Here is a 21637-nt window from a genome sequence, read left to right on the forward strand (position 1 = left end):
CCAGTCTTAACCACCAACTTATTCACAAATTTACATATCACTTTTCGTATACCAGTCTTTGATCATCTTCTTTCACCACATCCTAGCAATGGTTCAGCACCCTGTGCTGTGATTCAGTTCTGTATATTCTTTCAGCCTCATATTGCATTCCGCCTCTCCATGCACATACGACCCTTGTAATTCAATATTATATTCCACAGTCCATGTCTGATTCCTCTGTTGTATATATATATCATATCGTCTACAATATCCCATATATTCAAGCATTGATCAGGGCGTAGCTGAATCTCTGTTTCATCCTTCAATGTTCCATCCTAGAGAAATCAAAAAGTTTTCCGGGGAAGATTCCCCATAGCAAATTAGTTTCAAGTAAGCCCCCGTCTTGTAGAGCTCCCTCGAATGCTTCTGTAGTTATATCCTTCCCATTAGAGGGTCTGTTCTCCACCATGTTGTTGAATGTATGTTTTAGCTGCTTCAACTGTGTCCAAAAATTTGGTAACTCCATTTATCGTGAGACGCAGCTTAGCCGGATACAAGAGCGCAAATTTTATTTTTTTATTGAAAAGGTCCGTACATAAAGGGGCAAAGGACTTCCTCCTCGCCTGAACCTGCTGAGAATAATCCTGAAAACAAAGGATCTTCTTATCTTGGTAGGTGAGAGTTTTGCCTCCTCTTATCGCTTCCAGAATTTGTTGTTTATGCCGAAAGTTCAGAGCTTTTAGTATGACTACGCGCGGCCTGTTCTCAGGCTGTCTCGGAGGCCCAACTCTATGGGCTCGTTCAATACAAAAACTCTGTAGTTTGTCCTCTATATGTAATGATTTCGGCAGCCAATCCTCCAAAAAGGTAGGCAGATCTTTATCGATAAGCGATTCTGGCAAGCCAACCAAACGCAGGTTATTTCGCCTGCTCCTATTTTCCAAGTCATCGATCTTTGTCTCCAGATCCTGTACTTTCCTCTCCAGTTTCTTGTTGATCTCCTTCTGCGCCCCCACCGTCTCCTCCAACTCTGAAATCCGCTGTAATCCTTCAACTAGCTCCATATTTATACTGTCTATACGCTCATGAGCCTCCTCCGCCCTATCGAGCAATTGCTGAAGCTTTTTGTCCAAAGCGGCCTCGACCGCCGCTGTAACCTCGGCCGTGATCTCCGTCAGCCATGCGGAACCCACCGCTAATTCGCCGGGGTCTCGCTGGTCGGCCATCTTGGTTTCTGGCGGTTTCGATTTGTCTCGCTCTCTTCTCACTGATTTTGCTGCCATTCTCGGTTTCTTCACTCAATCTCTACTCGCCAATCGCTTTCCCACCTTTTAAGTTCAAAATTGTGGCGTTTCGCTCCCTGGGTAAGTCAAATTATCTGATTTCCGGGTGAGTGTGCGCGGAGCTTAGCTTTCCAGCGTCAGCCCCGCACCATGGCGTCACGTGACCTCTCTACATAACAGTACTTAAAAGAGCACCTCAATGCCATACCAAAGCTACCACCAGCACCCCCACACCCCCCCCCCCCTTGGAAAACTGTAGGACTAGTGAATGCTAGATCAGCTGCAAAGGAATCCTCAGTGATCCTTGATGTCATACATGATCAGCATCTTGACATCCTAGGAATATGTGAAACTTGGCTACATGAAAGTTGGGGTTTACCACTGGCTGAACTATGCCCAACAGGTTTCAATATCCAACGTTAGCCAAGACCAGGAAGACGGGGTGGAGGGGTAGCAGTCTTGATTTAGGATACAGTCAAACTGCGCAGAATCTCTACCCCTCAGCTAAATGGATCGGAATCTCTTTTAATCCAGCTTGAAGGGTAGAAAATCTGGCTACTCATGGTATACCGGGCACCTCGTAACAACACATTATCTGTGTAAGAACTCCTAGACCTGATTACTCAAGTGACCATGAATTACCCTACGATGGTGATCATGGGAGATTTCAGTCTACACATCGAATCCCCAGATACCACCACAGTTGCCTTTCTGGACACGATGACGGCACTATGATTCACACAGGTGATCAATTCTTCAACCCATGAAAAGGATCACATACTAGATTTGGTATTCTACAAAGGGGTTTACATCCCAGAATTCTGGATAGTAGTATTGAAATAACACCCCTATCATGGTCAGACCATTTCCCAAGTGACCACTTGAAACAAGTGGCACCTCCCAGAGTTGAGAATTTCCTAGAGGCCTTGGACTATCCACATGTGGATGAAAAAACAACTACAGTGTTAGAACAGGTTAACATTTGGAATACACGCTTAGCCAAGATCTCTCTAAGATGTTAACCTCTCTAAGAATGGCACCACTAAAAAAGGTCTTATGCCCCACTCACAAACACTCATCTTGGATTTCTCCAGAACTTCGGATCCTTAAGCGCAAAGGACGGAAACTGGTGGAAATCTTGCCTGGATGAAGACAAGGCTAAACTGTAGGAAGCACATGACAAAGTGTTGCCAAGCCTAAACAGCAACCAGAAAACAATACTTCTCTCAGTGCATTGCACAGGCAGCCAATTCAGCCAAGCAGCTATTTAGTATAGTAAACAGCGTACTACAACCCCCACAACAGAACCAGCCTGCCCAGTGAAAATTGAACTGCAATGATTTTGCTGCATACTTTGCCAACAAAATGTAAAAGTTTCTGCCAGGATTTACAGGCAGTCCCACCCAGCCTCAAATCAGTTAACCAGGTGTGCACAAACTCTGCTCCTCCTGGCGGAGACATATAGGACACTTTTAACCCAATAACAGAGGAGAGCCTTGACAAATTCCTAAGAGACTTTTGACCAGCTACCTGCTCCCTCGACCCCTGCCCATCAAAGATAGTGCAGCAGGCAAGTATGGGCCTCACAGAAGGTGCCAATAAAATTGAGAACTCCTCTGTTTCTAATGGGCAACTGCCAACAGCATTGAAAAGGGCAGTGGTTCACCCTTTGAATTGGGGAGACGGAGATTTATGGTGTGCACTTGTCAATTTATGGGCTTTATCTTATTACAGAAAGTGCTAGTCCTATGGGGTGGACTAATAAAAATGTATTTCTGTTGCATGTCCTACAAATACAGGAAACGTACACCCCTGTTGGAATAGAGCAAAAATGCCCAATATCTTATGTATGCTACAAGCTTCAACACTGCTGAAAACTAGAAGATGCTAAAATAGTTTCCTTGACTTTCTTTCATCTCAAGCTATTGTTGAGCCACTTCAGTCTGGCTTTCGCCCCCTTCATTCAACTGAAACAGCGCTTGCTAAAGTCTCCAATGATCTGTTCCTGGCCACATCCAGAGGTCTCTATTCTATCCTCATCCTTCTCGATCTATCTGCTGCTTTTGACACTGTTGATCACAACCTACTCCTTGATACGCTGACCTCACTTGGATTTCAGATCTCTGTTCTGTCCTGGTTTTCTTCGTATCTCTCCCAGCGTACCTTTAGTGTATACTCTAGTGGATCCTCCTCTACTTCTATCCCACTGTCAGTTGGTGTACCTCAGGGATCTGTCCTGGGACCTCTTCTTCTCTCCATCTATACTTCTTCCCTTGGTACTCTGATCTCATCCCATGGTTTTCAGTATCATCTTTACGCTGATGACTCCCAGATCTACACACCAGAAATCTCAGCCGAAATCCAGGCCAAAGTATCAGCCTGCCTGTCTGACATTGCTGCCTTGATGTCTCAGCGCCATCTGAAACTAAACATGACCGAGCTTCTTATCTTTCCCCCTAAACCAACCTCTCCTCCTCCCCCATTCTCTATTTCTGTGGATAACACTCTCATCCTTCCTGTCTCATCAGCTCGTAACCTTGGGGTCATCTTCGACTCCTCCCTCTGCTTCTCTGCACATATTCAGCAGACTGTCGTTTCTTTCTCTATAATATCACCAAAATTCACCCTTTCCTTTCTGAGCACACTACGAGAACTCTCATCACCTCTCACTTAGACTATTGCAACTTGCTTCTCACAGGTCTCCCACTTAGCCATCTCTCTCCTCTTCAATCTGTTCAAAATTCTGCTGCACGACTAATATTCTGCCAGTGTCGTTATGCTCATATTAGCCCTCTCCTCAAGTCACTTCACTGACTTCCTATCCGTTTCCGCATACAGTTCAAACTCCTCTTATTGACCTATAAGTGCATTCACTCTGCAGCTCATCAGTACCTCTCTCATCTCTCCCTACATTCCTCCCCGGGAACTCCGTTCACTGGGTAAATCTCTCTTTTCTGCACCCTTCTCCTCCACTGCTAACTCCAGACTCTGTTCCTTTTATCTTGCTGCACCATATGCCTGGAATAGACTTCCTGAGCCGGTACGTCAAGCTCCATCTCTGGCCGTCTTCAAATCTAAGCTAAAAGCCCACCTTTTTGATGCTGCTTTTAACTCCTAACCCTTATTCACTTTTTCAGAACCCTTATTATCATCCTTACTTTAATATTCCCTTCTCTTGTTTGTCCTGTTTGTCCTAATTAGATTGTAAGCTCTGTTGAGCAGGGACTGTCTCTTCATGTTCAAGTGTACAGTGCAGCGTACATCTAGTAGTGCTTTAGAAATAAGTAGTAGTAGTAGTATAGTTTTTATTGCCTTGGTAATGAAGATTTCTTTTTGTGTGTGGGGGGGGGGGGGGGGGGGAGGATAGGTCATAGAATGCTGAAACATGATTATGACTTATGTTTCAGTCACAGCCACCGATAGTTGCCAGCAGCACATTGTGTACTATATCCAAGAAAAAAGCTGGTGTTCTGCCAAGTGCAGACTCCTAGATGGGTGTGTGAAGATGAAAGCATGTTCTGTCCAATGGCAGACGCACAAGAAACAGCACAAAAAATATATCACAATAGTAGCCTGGTCATTGGATTTAGACCTCTGAACTTGTCAAATTAAAAAATCTAAAACAAACATAGCTTGAGGCCAGTTTTCAAGCTTTCCTTTCCATTATGTAGCTTTCCACTATTCCAGAACCTGTGAGGAGACAGAGAACTGAAAACTGAGCCGAGACATCTCTCTCTTGGCATCCAGTCTAGCTCCTCAATATTTTCTATCTTCAGCAGGTGGGTGGACAGTTTTCAGCCTCTGGTTCTGGTGATTTGCTCCTGGTCCAATTAGTCAACGGTTTCCCACTTGAGCTTTGCAGGTGGCTTGAGTCTGCAGAGTCATATCTGGATGTCTTTGGTGCCCCGCAAATTTACTTTTTCCCTCTGTTCATCTCTGCCCTGTTTCCTATGGAGCTCTTTTTCCAGCACAACCTTAAAAAAAAAAAAAAGGGAAAGAAGTTTGCTGGAGTTTGAGGGACAGAGTATCGGTTCTGAGCCTTTCTCACCTGGCGCAAGACTTGTGAACTTGGGGGGAGCAGCCAGCAGTGGCTAGTCTGACTAAAGTTTGACTCAGAACCACTTGGAAGTTTGCAAATTCTGCTTGGTGCAGGGGAGGAATCCTGACTCACCACTTGGGACCACATTGTGCTGCGCTTGTGACAGGGTGAATGGCAACTCCCATGAAGGCAGTTAAGCGGTGTTCCACTATGTGAACCGCCAGCCAGCGTTGGGGCATTGCAGTGTGTGCAAGTCAGGAATACTGCGGGACACAGAGGAAATGGTTGGTGCAGCATCCGAATATGCCAGGAACTTCAGGCTTTCCGGCAGGACCAGTGCACAGTTTGATGCAGAAGAGCTTGGGAACGGGCACCATTTTGTCAGGGCTCACTGGCAGTGAGGAATTGCCTCTGTCTGATCACGTTCTGAGCACAGCCGCTATTTTACAGTCTCAGGGCCTGACAGAGCCTTCAGCTGCATTGGAATCTTTGTTTTCAATGGAATTTATATTACTCTTGATGACTGTCTCTGCTTCAGTAAGTAGGCCTGGTGTAAGAGTTTGTGCAAAGGCGTTTCAGTTTCTCACCTTGCCAGTAGCATAGCTAGAAGGCAACTTTTGGGTGGGCCAGTGGGCAGGTTTGGTGGGCATTCATTTCCTCTTCCCTCCCCCCACCCCCCCAAGCCATGAACTTTAAAAATTAAATATTTAGCTGAAAAAGGCCCTAGCCCACTGACCCCTGTGTAGAAAAGCACAGCAGTCAAAGGCAGTGCTTCAAGCCAGTGACACTGACATTGGCACCACAGGCACACTCAGTTCTCATGCATGAACTGAACATGCATGAGAACTGAGGTATGCCCACAGTACTGGTATTAGCAGTTTGGAGCACCACCACTGACTACCATGGTTTTCTAACTGAAGATTCAATGCACTGTGGATGTCTTTAATTGGTGAGGGCTTGGTGATCCTCGCTATGTGAATGATGCACCTAGGGTTGCCAACGTTTTGAAAGATAAAACCTAGCACCTACCATCACCCTACACCACCACTGTGCTGCGCATCCCACCCCTAACAAATAACTGATGTGAGGGCAGTAATACAGGATTCAGCAGTTGGTGTAAAAATAGCAGATGTCAGGGTCAGCACACAGGGGAGAGGGGAGAATTGCTACCAGGGCAATTGCTCTGGGCCTTCAGGCCAGAGAAGGCAGGTGTCCATCTCAAATTTCTGACTTGGGTCCTGGCCTAGTCTAACACCAGTTTTGTACATTCTAAAAAGTGACATATTCCAATCACTAAATAGAAAATAAAATTCTTTCTACCTTTGTTGTCTGTCATTTTATTTTTCTAATCACGTTGTCCCAGTCTCTGGTTTCTGCATTCGTCTGTCTTCTCAACTTTTTTTCCAGTATCTCCTGTCCATTTGACCTTTGTTCTCTCTCTCCATGTCCGTCATCCATCTCCCTTCTGTGTCCATGTCTTTATCCTCCCTCTGTGTCTTTGCTCTTATCCTCCCCCATGTTCAGCATCTCACCTTTTATGACCCTGGTCTTATCCTTCCCTGTGGTCATAATCTCCCCCTGTTCCTTACCTCATGTCCAACATGTCCTGCATCCTGTCCTTCCTTTTGTGCAGAATCTCCTCCCATTCTTTCATTCATGTCTATCATCCCCTCTCTGTGTCCAGTCCTTCCCTGCATCCATTCTTCCTTCCATTCCTTTCCTCATCTCCAGCATGCCCTGTGTTCTATCTCTCCGTGTGTCTAGAATTTCCCTCCATTCCTTCCCTTATCCAGCAACCCTTCTGAGCATTCATTCTGAGTATCCAAAATCTTCCACCATTCCTTCCTTCATAACCAGCATACCCTCTATATGTCCTGTTCCTCCCTGTGTCCATCCCTCCCCCCCCCCATTCCTTCTTTCATGATCAGCATTCCTTCCCTATATCTGTTGTTCCTAATCTAGCATCTCCTCTATTTTCTGTCCTCCTCTGTGTCCTTTTTCCTCACCCTCAATCCAGCATATCTTCTATTTTTCTGTTCTCTTTGGTGTCCTTCCTTATTCCCCATTTTCCCTTTCTTGTTTTCTGGCACTCTAAAAAAAAAAAAAAAAAAAAAAAAAAAAAGTATTTTTGTCCCCTGCAGCATCTCTGTCCCCTGCAGCCGCCAACAGCTCCTTACCCGTTATTACCACCGGACCACCCAACGATGCAGCACCAATGCAGTCTTTAGAAAGTGGTGTGGGATCTCAGCCGCATCATGCTGATGGCTCTGTGGCGTGTCGTCCTTAAGACGCAGACTTCCTTTTTCTGTGAGGGCGGGACTCCCACCCTCACAGAAACAGGAAGTCATGTTGGACGTTACAGAGCCATCAGCACAACGGGACTGGGAGGTCCTGCAATGCTTTCTAAGGATTATGTCATCGCTGCAGGCTGTCGGGCAGCCAGATGGATGCCATGACACCTGTGGAAGAGGGAGGAGGTCTGGAGGGAGTGCGATCTGTGTCTGGCAATCTTTTGCCAATCAGGCCAGCTGCTGCTGGGTAGGCCTGGGACAAAGGTGGGTGGGCGGGCCTGGGCTACGCCCCTGCACCTTGCTGCTGCTGCTCCAGTTCTGGCCCTGGCTCCTAAGAGATCTCATTTAGACCTCCAGGAGTCTGCAGATGAAGCTGTCTCTGCTTTTCCCTTGGCATGTTCAGAGGAGCCATTAGTGGCGGGGGATGATCTGAAAGTACTGAGATTTTTTAATAAAGAGGAGCTCATTACTCATATTTCTGAGGCACTGGTGATGCTTTCCATTGAGGAGCCGCCGCCTGCTTTGGCGTCAGTTCCATCTTTGTTGATCATGAGGAGCCTTAGAAGTTCTTCTATAAGCCTTCCCAATGCATCTAGACATTCAGGACCTGATTACAGCAGAATGGGTCTCGCTGGATGTGGGGCTGAGAATGGGAAGAGCCATGACTTGCCTCTGCCAGTTGGTTCTGGAAGAGAAAGAGAAATGCAGCTTCCCAGGGTGAACTCCCTGGTTACAGCAGTGACTAAGAAGGACCATATTGCCCTAAAAAAAATCTACAGGATAGAAAGGTTAGAAGGCTTTCTGAAATAAGCCTTTGAAGTGGCTTCTTTGGGCCTTCAAGTGACAGTGTGTGCATCTCTTTCGTGTCAAGAACATGCCTGAATTGGCATCAGCAGTGTGCAGTGCAAGACAGGTGCGATAATGCACAGCTGGAAGCAGGGTTGGCCTACTTGTGACATGCTATTTGACATGTTACGGGTTATGGCCTGCAGTATGTCTTTGGCTGTCGTGGCACATATGCAACTGTGGTTATGGCATTGGGCAGTGGATGCAGCGTCAGTCACGTCTTTTGGGGCAAGTGGGCTATTTGGAGACGATCTCAGTAACTTGATGAAAGAACTGGGAGAAACTAAACCACAGTGGTAGCTGTGGAGGATAAGCTGAAAGACTCTGGTCATCTGTCTTCATGGGGCTCTCGATCTCAATGGTACTGGTCTTGGTAGTTAGCAGTATGGTCTGAAGTCCCGCTTTCAGTCACACCAGTTTTCCTTTGGTGTGGACAGGAAGTCCTCCTCTCAGCTAGCGCGCCCAATGCCTCCAGAGCTTCACAATAATGCAAGGGCTGGTACACCCTTTTCTTCCTCCAGATATGACAGAAGTTCACACGTATTTGCTTGTCAGGTTAGTGTTAGGTTAACGAGTTGTTTAAGGTTGGTGGTTCTGAGTTTATCCTTACTGCTTGTCTAGATAAATACTGAGGAGCTGCCAAGAGAGAGACGTCTCAGACAGTTCAGTTTTCTATCTCCACCTGCTGGTTGATGGACACAACTGAAATAGTGGGAAGAGCTAATGGAAAGAAAATTTCTCCTTAAGGCCTCACTGACTATGATTTAAAGGGTGCAATAAATGTCCCAATTGACCTATTTTTAAAAAAAATCTAATTCAGTTTTGTGTATCATAGAATTTGATTTGTTCTAAATGCACAAGCTGCTGTTGTATGTGGGGGCGGGGGGGGGGGGGGTTCAGTTTAAAGAGGTCTTTATTAAACAGTATGCAGTTAACATTACAATACGCTTTAGAGTAGTTAAAATAGTAGAAAACTAACACAAAAGAAGAAAGTGTGTTGCTTACAATTCTATTATCCTCAACCATGAACATCCAAATAACCGAATGCTTACAAGGTGTACCCACATAGTAAAACCCTCAAGATGTATAAAATTTTTAGAGACCATAAAAATGAAATAAAGGTCCCCCCTCCAAAATAAAACTCTGCCTATCATGATTCATGTGTGTATTTTCTAATTTGTATATGAAAATCAGTTTGAACTACCAATCATTCTGTTGGGCACCATTTTTTTTCTTTGTAGAAGAGATTCAAGGGTCTAATGTTTTATCCAGCAAATCTTGCTCACGCAGAATTTATTTTAAACTAGGAAAAAAGGCCCGTTTCTGTGCGCAATGAAAAGGGCGCTGGCAAGGTTCTGTAATGGTAATTTTGTCGTTCCCCCCCCCCCCCCCCCCGGAGGTTGCCACTCACCCCCCGAGGTCGACGGAGGCAGCGCTTTAAAGTAATGCCAGCTGAGAGGAAGAGAAGCACAGTACAGCAGACTCGCGTTCAGCTTTCCCCTTCTCTGTCTGCGAAACAGGAAATGAGGGCGGGACGCAGAGAGAGAGAAGGGGAAAGGTGAACGTGAGGCTGCTGTACTGTGCTTCTCTTCCTCTCAGCTGGCATTACTTTAAAGCGGTGCCTCCGTCGACCTCGGGGGGGGGGTGAGTGGTGGCCTCCGGGGGGGGGGGGGGGAGGCAAGTGAGCGATGGCCCTGGGGGGGGGTGCAGGAGCGACTGCGCGTTGACCCTGTGTTTGGGTGGGTGGGAGGGGTTGCAGTTGCTGTACTGTGCTTCTCTTCCTCTCAGCTGGCATTACTTTAAAGCGCTGCCTCCGTCGACCTCAGGAGGTTTGTGGCCGCCTCACACATCTGGTTGAGGCTTCATTTAGAACGTTCGGGTTGCGAATTATGTGCGGAAGGGGCGTGGCTGAGGGCGGGTCTATGAGTGACAGTGAGTGGTGCATAAGTGACAGCCTAGCCTACCAACAGTGCAGGGCTTCAGTATTTCCCTGCCACAGAGTGAGCTTCAGAATGTTGGAGGTGAGAATTATTTATATAGATAGATATTGCATCCAAAGAAATGACTTGCTTTGTATATTTTTAGACTATAGAAATGGTTTTACTTGCTACCTACAAAGTATTACGTGTGGGCTGCGATTTGCATAGTGAAGGCTTTTCTCAGAATTTCTTTACATAATAGGATCTCGCAGCTTTACCTCTACCTTTTTTAGCTAATTACTCTAGCTGTTAACATTGGAGCTGATGCATAGTTTTACAGCAGGAAAAGGTGTCTCTTAATCATTCTATAGTTCTTCATGCAAGAAGGATAGTTATGTTCATGGTTGGAAGCTTTAATTGAAAATGAGATCCAAGCACACTGCTTTGATATAGCATTTCATTGGTTTCTATTTTGCTGCTGATTTAAATGTTAAAGAGAATTTTCTATTTATAACATGGTAGTGCATTCCTCAGATTCGGTGTTATTTTTTTCACAGCCCTGATGCTGCGGATAGCAGCTCCTTTGATGTTCAGCTAGGAGACATCATTCTCACTGCAACAGATGGCCTGTTTGACAATATGCCAGACTACATGATCCTTCAGGAGCTAAAAAAATTAAAGGTAACTGAGGGAGTCGGCAGATGATGTAGTTAATTTTAAGAGTATTAAATTCTTGTTTATAATTGTTCTTTCTGTACCTGAATGTAACTTCCCTTGAGCTACAACTAAACAAAGTTGTGAGCCAAATACAAATAAATATTTGAGCTAGAACTGAAAGCCTTGAAAATGGAAAGAGATGGTCATTTTTCTATAACTGAGCTTGGGTGCATTCATCTTTTTTTTTTTTCTACAGATGCAACTGTTTTGAAGATGTCTGTTAAATATTTCAATATTTAATATGGGTGAACCTCTTCATAAAGGTGGTTAATAAATCCCAATAAATAAGATATAACCAACTAATATGAAGATATAACCCATCTTTTTAACAAGGCATACCACAAAGATCAACAAATATGAACTCCTACACATATATCCAGTATTGCCTTATGAAACATGCTTGTTAAACCACTGTCATGCTTTATCTTTATCATTTTACCCAAGATCCTTATGTAATACTAAATGTCTATTGTATTATGTATTTCCACTATTCATGATGTATTGTAAGCCACATTGAGCCTGCAAAGAGGTGGGAAAATGTGGGATACAAATGCAGTAAATAATATCAGACTAGTTAATTTGAAAGAGATTTTTCTTCAAATGCAACCAATTTAACTTTTGAGTCTTTAAAAGTGAGTTTTTAAACAGTAAATTACCACTTGAACTTGAAAAGTATCTTTTAATAACCACTTTAGTTTCAAGAATGCAATTGAAGCACCTTTTTCTTTCTCTAATTTGACTTACAGGTCAAAGTATAATTGCATGAAGAGTAAAAAGAGTACAATTTAGCAACTGTAATCAATGACTTTTTTAAATTTTAGAATTCAAACTATGAGAGTGTGCAACAGACTGCACGGAGCATTGCTGAACAAGCTCATGAGCTAGCCTACGACCCTAATTACATGTCCCCTTTTGCACAGTTTGCATGCGACAATGGTTTGAATGTGAGAGGTATGTATTTTTAATACTTTCAGTCCATGTGCTCTTTAAAGGAAGCTATTTTTAATAGACCTTTGTATTCTTTGATGGATTCCAACCACCCCATCCCTCTCCAGGAATAAAACTCTGAAAATCTAGTGGAGTAGGACCAAATTTTGTGTAGGGGATAAACCTGGCTGAAAAGCCAATTGTTGAGACTAAAAATGGGCCAGAGATTTCAGAGAAAAACTCCCCTTACCAGTGCATCTATGGGTAGAGGCTTTGATGCACAAACATATTTAAATAATTGCTTCTTCTGTTTTCCCAGGCCCATGCACATTCCCTGTAAGTGAAGCATGGTCTGCATACTTTCCCCATATGCTTCTCTATTCCCCACCATCCTGTGTTGCCACACCCCTAGCCCTGCTGTACTGCCTTTATATTTTGTTTTCTTTGTTGTAAATGTCGCTGAAAAAATAAGTTACTTACCTGTAAGAGGGATTCTCTTTGGACAGCAAGATAAATCGGCCACGGAGATGTAATGAAACCAATGTAATCTGACTGCCAGGATGGATTAGCTCTCCTAGATCATGGAAAGACCTTTTGAAAAGGTCCTTCTGAACATGTGCCTGCAGCCCCCACCCTTAAACCAGCACACTTCACTTCCTCCTTCAGTTATTCCAGAGCTTTGACAGGTTCATCAAGAGGGGTGGTGGGTGGGTTATTGTGGTTGACTTATCTTGATGTCCACGGAGAACCCATTTCAGGTAAGTAACTTTGCTTTCTCCTTGGACAAACAGGACAAGTCAGCCACACATGGGTGACTCCCTAGCTAGGGGATGTGAAGGAAGTTCAGTTACTCTTTAGGGATGAAGCTGTAAATAGCATTAGAGAGCTGGGCAACCACTGTTTTTGGTGAGTGTTGTTCTAGCTTAGGGATGGGCAGCCACAGTTCTCGTGGACAACAACCCAGTCAGGTTTCCAAGATTGCCACAGTGAATATGCATGAAATCTATTTGATTTGCATGTGTTGCTTCCATTTTATGCTGTCTCATGCACCTTTAGACATTCGTATCTCAGACTGAAGGCAAGCAGCTGAGGACAGAGGGAGCTGAGAATCCACAGCCAATGAGAACGAAAAGAAAATATGGTAGATCACTTTTTGTCCTGTATAGTCCTTGTAAGCTCCAATGAGGGGTAAACAGAATTGGATATAAGGGTAACCCTGGGGGAGATAAGAGCAGACTTGGGGCTGTCTCACTGTAAAATTCCTGGAATGGAATCTGTCGTTTTGCAGTTTGGGGGCTATAGAGTGGGCCACATGCTATGGACATGAGTGGAGACAGGAGCTCCATTTACTTAGATGTGCAAGATGTTGCAGTTGGGATAGTGTGGGTATCGGCATGAGCGGAGATGGGAACTCCATTGGTTGGTTGGACAGGACGGTGCGTTGGTAGACCACAGGCCTATGATTGTGTAGAATGCTGCCCCAGTCTATAGGGGATTGGTGCTGAGAATTTTTCCCTTGGTGATGAGCCTTAAATGAAAGAGTGAAAGCAAAGTTGGAGCCAACCCCTGGATGTGAAGGTACAGGCAGAGCCTCTTGAAAGTGCTCAAAGAGAAGCAGATAATTGTGATGGAAAAACATTTTCTGAGCAGTTTGGGTTTTTTTTTACCAGGACAATGGAAAAAGTAGTGTGGCTCTAGACCACCAGGGAGACTATCCTTTATGATGGGCAGACAGCGTGGTGGCTAAAATGAAGGGACTAGATGCTGACATGTGTCCTAGTAGAAATGGTGAAGGTAGTGAGCCTGAATGATTTTTGGTGGAACTCAGCATTCCCAAGAGAGGGAATGAGGGGATGATCTGGACTGTTTCTCTCCAAAATGGCCGTCACTGAAGTTTCTATCTAATGGTGAAGGATGAAGGGAGAACTGTAACCACTGCCATTTGGGAATGCTTGATAGTGGCCTTAAAAAAGGTACCTTGTACAGGTGTTTTGCCCAGGTGAGAATAAGTGCAAAGGTTTTTCTATGAGTGGATTTATGCCAATATGTAAGAAGAGGTAGAAGAGGAACTTCATCCATTCATATATGGTGCCGATTTTGCAAAGGAGATCACACCCCAGAGCCCTGGGTGTGCTGGTGGAGCCAGATTTGTGGAGCCACAATCATTATAAAGGCAGGCAACTAGAATGCAGAAATATATCCTCTTGAAGAGGCTAAGAGTGTGTGGAGTCAATGTAATTTTGCTGGAGTGTGAAGGGAGAAATCTGAAGAGTGGTAGGAATTTCAATAGAATGAGAGGCACGGTGAATGGCAACCGCAGCATAACAGATTTTGGGGTTGCTTACTTGGGGATGCTTATAGCAGTGGCTGAGTCCTTGCAGGGAGTTGGAATAGGAAGTGTGTGCCCAGATAATTCAGTATTCCATTGTTGTAACTGCATAGCAAATTTGTGGACCCAGTTTGATTCTTTGTAATATGTTGTGATTGAAACATTTTTTTTTTACTCAGAGCTTGCAGTGCTCCAGAAATAGAGATAAGTTTCATTCAGGAAAATTAAGGTGTTCTGTGCCCCTCAGAAGGGGGTCACAATCGGAACTGGTGTCAGAGGCAACTGAGTGTAGAAAACTAGGCATAAGTAGGTCCCCCAGCTTTCCAGTGTTGGCTCAGGACAAATACAAGTTGCGGGTTGTATTCATAAAAGTAGATGCTTTTCTGCCTAGACCAGTAATAGATCTGACCCAGGTTTGTTTGTATTCAGTGCACATTTGATGTAGTGCTGTAAGAGTGACCAGTGGACTCTCGTTGAGAAGGCCTGGCTATAGCTCTAATGAATCACTGGGAGGCCATCTTACACCCTCATAAGAGGGTGCTCATGCTCTACTTAAAGAAAGGGGAGGGGTTCAGGCTGTTCCCAGGAGGGTGAAATGATGATTCACCAGTGGTAATTCTCCTGTTGAAACAACCTGAGCCATGGTGTGTAATGCCTTTAACATCACTACCCAGTTAGGGATTAGTTTTTTGCCATGATACTTTAGCGAATTCTTCCTTTTGGAGAGAACTTGTGCAGGGTGTTGAAGGGGACCTGCATGTGTTGGATGTTTTCTCAGAGGGACTTGTACCTATGTGGTACCAAAGAAGGGCTTATAGAAGTGAGGGGGAAACATGTCGTGAAGACTAAGACCTTTGGTCCCTTCCAGCACATAGAACAGTGCTTCCCAATCTTTTTGTGGTGGTTTCTCCCATGATTGTGACCTGAAGGTGCAGAATGATGCACCTATAGAGAGCCCACCTAGGTCATAAAGAGATAATATCCTTGATCATCCTGAACACGTGGGGAATTCCAGAACAGGCAAATGAAAATAAGGCTGAGGCGTTAAAACAGGAGGAACCATTTGGAAGGAAGAGGTTGCTTAGCTCCTGTCCCAGGTGAGTAGTTGGGGCAGGGATCACATGAGAAGTGAAGGCAGTAGAACTCTACATTGTATGTGTGCTGCTTGGTACTTGTGGTTGGCTTCCTGACTCTGAGGTTTTTGATGATTGATAGCCTCTTTTTTTGGAGGCTAAGAGTGTGTGGAGTTTTGGAAAGTGATCTTAAGCTTTCTGATTGCCTAGTTGTGGTTCCTATAACATCCTTCAAAAAGAGGTCATAAGAACCTAAGAATCGAGGTCCTGGGTCATCCCAGAGGCTTATCAATTCCTGTATCATTTCCAGCAGGGCCAGTCCAGTACATAAGTACCTGCTGGCTTCCTGATTTGCTATTCCCCCCCCCCCCCCACCACCACCACCAAGGATGAGCAACAGCTTTTGTCTTGGTCCCTACCTGAAATAAGTTTAGGAGTTTCCCAGTGTCATGTCCCACTGGCTTTGAGCCACAAGGGAAACTAAGGAGACAGAAGTCAGAAAGAGATGACTTAGATGCAGGGAAGGTCAATCCACGAGCAAGGTGAACCAGGACATGGATTAGGGATAGGTGGGAGACCTGCCAGATCTCTTGATAAGTACTCTCAATGCAGTTTTTGGAGTGTGGGATGGAGAATTAGGGAGAGGGTCCCAAAACAACAATTGAAGACTGGCGTAATTGGACTCACCTTAAGCATGTGCTCTGCTGCTGCGCCTGCTGTATCTAGTGCCAATATTGCAAGGTGGCACTGATTAGGGCTCTAATGTTGGCACTTGAGTCTAGATGCAGGACTGTATTGCAGATTACAACTCCTCCCTCCCCTCAATATGGGCTCAGCACGGGAGCAACCTTGTCAGATAGCAGGGGCATGTCTGCATTTGGGGAGAGAGAGAGACTGGAAATGGAAATGATGCTGTAGAAGTGCTCATAGCATTAATGACATAGCAAAAGCCTCAGGCTGCACTTGTAGAAACTGTCGGTGCTGGATTCTTGGTGCAGTACTCTCATTTTTGCTCTCTGGGTTTGAGCACTGTGAAGCACAATTGACCCGACCTCTAAGCAGCAAGCTTACCTGTTCCATTCCCTGCACCAGCATACTCGGCATAGTGGGTGGCATCTAGAGGCAGTTCCTGTGATGGTAGGAGGAGCGTTTCCTGCATCAGGCAAAGAAAGGTACTAGCATAGAGAGTGTAGTCTATCCTTAGGGGACCTACACTACTCGGTGCCAGCATACTCAGAACAGTGAGTGGCACCTTGAGTGGACACTCAGTGAGCGCCATCAGATGATTCATGGCATGATTTAGCTTGGTCCTCGCTTGTTCTGGAGCTTATACCATGCTTGTGGGTCTTTGTCAGTGAGATCTCTCAGAGTGGCCACTTAGATGCAAAATCTTTGCTGCCCCTACTGCTTAGATGCACTCTGAAGCTGGAGAGCTGTATTCTCCTGCATGCAGCACAGTAAACAAGAAGAGCTCTTACGATGAATCTTCCTGTCTCATGTGATCCCACAGTCAGTAGAATATCAGGCCCTATGGGAGGTCAGCATTTGAAGTCGCCTGGTTGTGAGCTCAGCAGAGGAGAAATCCCTGGATGTGTGGATCAGTTCCTGCCTTGCCTGGGAGGGGGAGAGGGGTACATGGTAGCATTGCTGAGTCTCTTGTATCTGCCCTGGGGGCAGAATTCCCAAGGGGAGCAGATTTTCTTGTGTTCCTTGAACTTGGAGAAAGGAAAAATTAAGAAAAGGAGAGCAGGGAGATCATCCATCTGATGAGGCAGATAGAACAGACTGAGGGAACAAGTTAGCTGGATCAAGAGTGCGGACTGCTGGCACATGCTCTTTCCATGAATTTGTCCTGTCCTGTCAGATGTGGCTGGCTTGTCTAAGGAGAACCTAGTGACAACTGTAGTTTTCTTAAATGTTTGCTATGTATTATGACACCTAGTGACTGAATTGTATAGTTAACAGCCACAGTAGTAGAGGTGGAGAGGTACAGTAATTGCTTCTGTGGAACCTTGGCACCCTGTGGTTGAACTGTAAAATCTATTATTTGAAATCCACACACACATGCTGGAAAGAATTTTATGAGCCGTTCCCTGCATGCTTTTTCCCACCTTACTGATACCTGTTTTCTTTGTGTAAATATAGCAACCATCTCATTGAGTGTTTTTGTTTTATTTTTAATTTATTTCAGGAGGAAAACCAGATGACATCACTGTTCTTCTTTCTATAGTAGCTGAATATACAGACTAAGTGAAATGTGGGCTTTTGACACTTTTTGCTCATTATTCCAAACCTCTACCTTCACATCCACAGTTTCCTGCTGGCAGGACCATCTACTTTCCTTGCAACTCATTCAGTGGCCAGTTACTCATTTAGCTGCTTTGCCTCACTTCTTAAAACAGTTGAGGTCCTTCTAAGAAACACTAGTTATAATAACTTTAATTGTGCAGTATCTGCCAGCTATCAAGAACTGAAGAAAATGAGACTTGAAGCTTTTTCTTCATGGTTTAATTATCCCAAGATGGGGCAAACTTTAGCCATGTGGTTGCTACTTAAAGAAAAGTTCTGAATTTGAATGAATAACAATGAATTTTACAGCAAAATGCTGAACTGAATGTAGAAAACTAATATCCACCTTTCTCATCCAAATTTTATGAAACGTTTGCACTTAGAAAATGTGTAGCTATGTAGAAATGTCACCTTTTTTGCTAGGCACAGTAAGGCTTTCTTGCATTATATTTCCATTTGTTTCTTTCGCTTTGTGCATACAATTCAGGGTGCTTTCCCAAATTCACTTCATTCTTTGAAGAGGAGGGAAAGACCCCACCCTATCACATTTATTCTGTGTCACAAGCGGTAGGTACAAGCCTAGTAAATTTACCCCATTTCTAATATTGCATTATTTATAATTGACATTTGGAAATTTTGAGAATCATCTCAGTTTACATTTACTTAAGTCATTATGAAATACATCATTTCCATGAGATTGTAGTAGCTTCCATATTTCTAAATTTTTCCAACTAGCTTTTATTTTGGAGGCTAATATACAAGATAACTGCTGTAAGGTTCCATTCTTGGTTGGTGTTCCCTCATTAACTGTTTGTTGCTAGAAACATTATATAGCTACTGAAGCCTAAACTAAAGCCATGTTTTATATATATATGTGTACAAAACAGTGGGTAGCATCTGATGTTTAGATATGTACATAGTGAAACCATAGCAGCAGTTATCCTTTAAGATAAGAAGCTTGTTTTTCCAAATTCAGGTATTTCTTACAGGTTAGGTACAGGAAATGTGTAGTTTTAAAAAGGGTGATGTATTGCCTGGTTTCACTGTGTTTAATAATTGTTTTGTTTGATATGTTACCTCAACTTGTATATGATTTATTTTGAAATGTTTGTGAAGTTGTACTGTATATTTGCATAACTGTATGTCTAAACTTTTATTTAAAATTGTTTAACATGTACTATGTACATGTCATTTTACTATATCTGTGCATCATGCTTGTAACAGGCAATTCATTTATAGTGTTAAGTATTTGTGAGACAGTTTATGTACTATTCCTAAATTGGCATATTTGGTATACATTTGAAATCACCATAAATGACTTGTCAGAATGCCTTAAATACCCTCAGCAGGCAAAATTGTGAAACTTCTAAAAGAGCATCTTAGCGGTGCAAATCAATGCTATGATAAAATGTGATACGTGGTAATAGGCAAGTGGCAGACAATTTGTTTGCTTACATAACATAGTAAATGACGGCAGATAAAAGACCTGTACGGTGCATCCAGTCTGCCCAACAAGATAAACTAAGTTCTTCTTATTTAAAATGTTTGCCCAGCTTCATATCCGATCTGCAGCTTTCTCAACCCTTAGCATCTACCTCTCCCATGCAAGCACCAGCAGAGGGAAGAATCCAGAGCTGAGGAAGTAAGGGGTCCAAAAGCTGAATGCAGAGGTTTGTAGTTTGCCTATGTGTTCTAATTTCTCTCTCCTTCCCTATACACACTAGTTCTTACATTAATGAGCACTCTTGCAGCACAATACTGTGCTTTCTGAGGGCAGCAGCTAATGTTGCTGCTGTTGTGTGGAAACAGTGGGTGGCAAGGGGGAGTGTTCCAGGGCACATGACTAGTCCCAAGTCCAGATTCCATATATATATATATATATATATATATATATTTTACGGGAGGATACATTGTTTTGTCTAGTTTTATTTGTGCAGTACATGATACTGCAAGATGTTACTGTCTTGGTCTCTTTTTTTCATATCCTAAAAAAAAATCTTTTAATTTTCTCCCTCCTTTGTAATAACATTAGTGTCAGAGGCCAGATTGCATCAATCTACTTAAGAACTTGGCCAAACACTACCCTGTCAGAGGCAGGCTGATAGTACGTTTCAATATGTTTTGTTCTTTAAATGAAAGGATTTACAAAAAAAACACCTTACATTGTAGTAGCATGAAAAGAACACCCTTGGAAGTAGAATATAGACCCCAGCTCTGGAAATGTATCTGATATGGTCATTTTTCACAACCAACCCACTATTACTGCTAATTTGGGAACACTCTTTGTGGACCAGTCAGCTCCTTTTCCCTGAAAAAAATAGTTGCCATATGCAAAAATATCCAGTCTCTAGTGATTCAGGGTCTGCCGTTGAGATCGTGAGTTTCATGAACTAATGACATTAATAGCTATCACCTGATAGGTCTGATTTTTTTTTTTTTAACCTTGTGGTAACACAGTTACACAAAAGTAAACAGTATGTTTTAAGCCATTTTGCCTTGCATCACATAAGATCAAATTTGGAAGTAGCAAACTTATCTGTCCCTCACCAGACACACCAAAGACCAGTAATAAATGCTTTTCCATCTATATTTGTAAAGCAATACTGTATTATAAAGAATTAGTATTTTTTCATTATATGCCTGAGTGTTCATTTATTCAGTGGTTTTAAGATGTGCATTCTGAATATACCAGCCTGATTTCTTCCAGTAACCTTATTAAAGCTGTCTACGCACAAAGTAGTAACAAGAACAAAATGGCCCCAAGCAGGTTTTATAAGATTATAATGGGAGTAATGTTACCTAAGAATTAGGTCATGGGATCTAATGCAGTAATTAGACCAGACTGATTAGCTCATTTTCATAAGACTAGAAATATGGTAGCAAATGCATTGATTAAAGTTAGTTGGTTCATGACTAATTGGATCCCAGCCTTTAGAGATGGTGCATTTCTGCAGCTAGGGTACAGAATAATTTGCAAGGTTAAAACTTATCAGTTAGTGGTATACAAAGTAACATTGTGTCCGTTACACAATTTCATTTGGAGCAGCCCACAAACCTGCTGGTGTTATAGGTGGTAATTGTGAGAAAAGAGGGTGTAGGCTATTGAATTCCTAATGGAAAAGAAAACGTGTCGGTTCCAACATAATTATCCATGAACTACTACTGAGATTACATGAAGGAAGATGTATGGAATGAAGCTTTCCATAAAGAGATGTTTTTAAAAGAATGTACAGACATAGAAAAAGATGACAAAGTGGCAGGATACCCTGCTTACTGCAGGTTTTGCAGGGTAGGAAGCTTGTGGGATTCTATTAGATTAAAATTTTTCTCTGTTTGCTTAAAAACAGACCTATCAAAGCTAATCTATTGTTTGCATAAACTGATATTTTGAGGGTAAGAGAAAATGCTGGCAGGCAAAGTCACTAGTTGACTGCCACTTCAAAGGCTCCTAACATAGCACTAAGCAATGCTGTAGCCTGATGTCTAGCATTTTCTCTGATCTCATTTATTGTAAAAATTTCTTAGGATCTGCTGGATCTCTTTAAGAAGGGACCCAACCACTGTTACATGGGGTTTCGCAAGTCTCCAGCGCACTATGTATTTTAATTATGCAGAGTAGAGACTCTGCTACAGTAATGTCTGGTAAATATGTAGCTTCTAATCTGAAAAGCAGATTTTGAAAGCTGGCTGCATGAAGCAATTCACAATGACAGCAAAAAAAAAAAAAAAAAAAAATAGCCTAAAGAACGAAGCAAATCTATTAGTTTGTGTAAAATATTTTTGTGTTTTTGTTAAGAGACTATCATTGCTCACATAAGAGGTGATTATCTGAATTTGATGTGTGATGTGTAACTTTATGCAGGAATAGTGCTGTAAATACATTTAAATTGTAAAAATATTTAATAAATATAGTATTTGAAGTAAAATGCCTTTTTAAAGAAAACT

At 43.1% G+C, this 21637-nt stretch overlaps 1 protein-coding gene across 1 annotated transcript in view; it reads left to right on the top strand.

The window, feature by feature from the left end:
- The window catches only part of PPTC7 (PTC7 protein phosphatase homolog), a 79790-nt gene extending 58155 nt beyond the window's left edge, over nucleotides 1–21635 (top strand). The window contains exons 4-6 of the mRNA XM_030217695.1: nucleotides 10915–11038; nucleotides 11896–12025; nucleotides 17595–21635. Of these exons, the coding sequence (XP_030073555.1) occupies nucleotides 10915–11038; nucleotides 11896–12025; nucleotides 17595–17653 (313 nt within the window). The 3' untranslated portion in view covers nucleotides 17654–21635. The remainder of the gene's footprint in view (nucleotides 1–10914; nucleotides 11039–11895; nucleotides 12026–17594) is intronic.
- The last annotated feature ends 2 nt before the right edge of the window (nucleotides 21636–21637 follow it).

Source organism: Microcaecilia unicolor, chromosome 11 (genome assembly GCF_901765095.1).
Source record: "Microcaecilia unicolor chromosome 11, aMicUni1.1, whole genome shotgun sequence".
NCBI classification, from domain to species: Eukaryota; Metazoa; Chordata; class Amphibia; order Gymnophiona; family Siphonopidae; genus Microcaecilia; species Microcaecilia unicolor.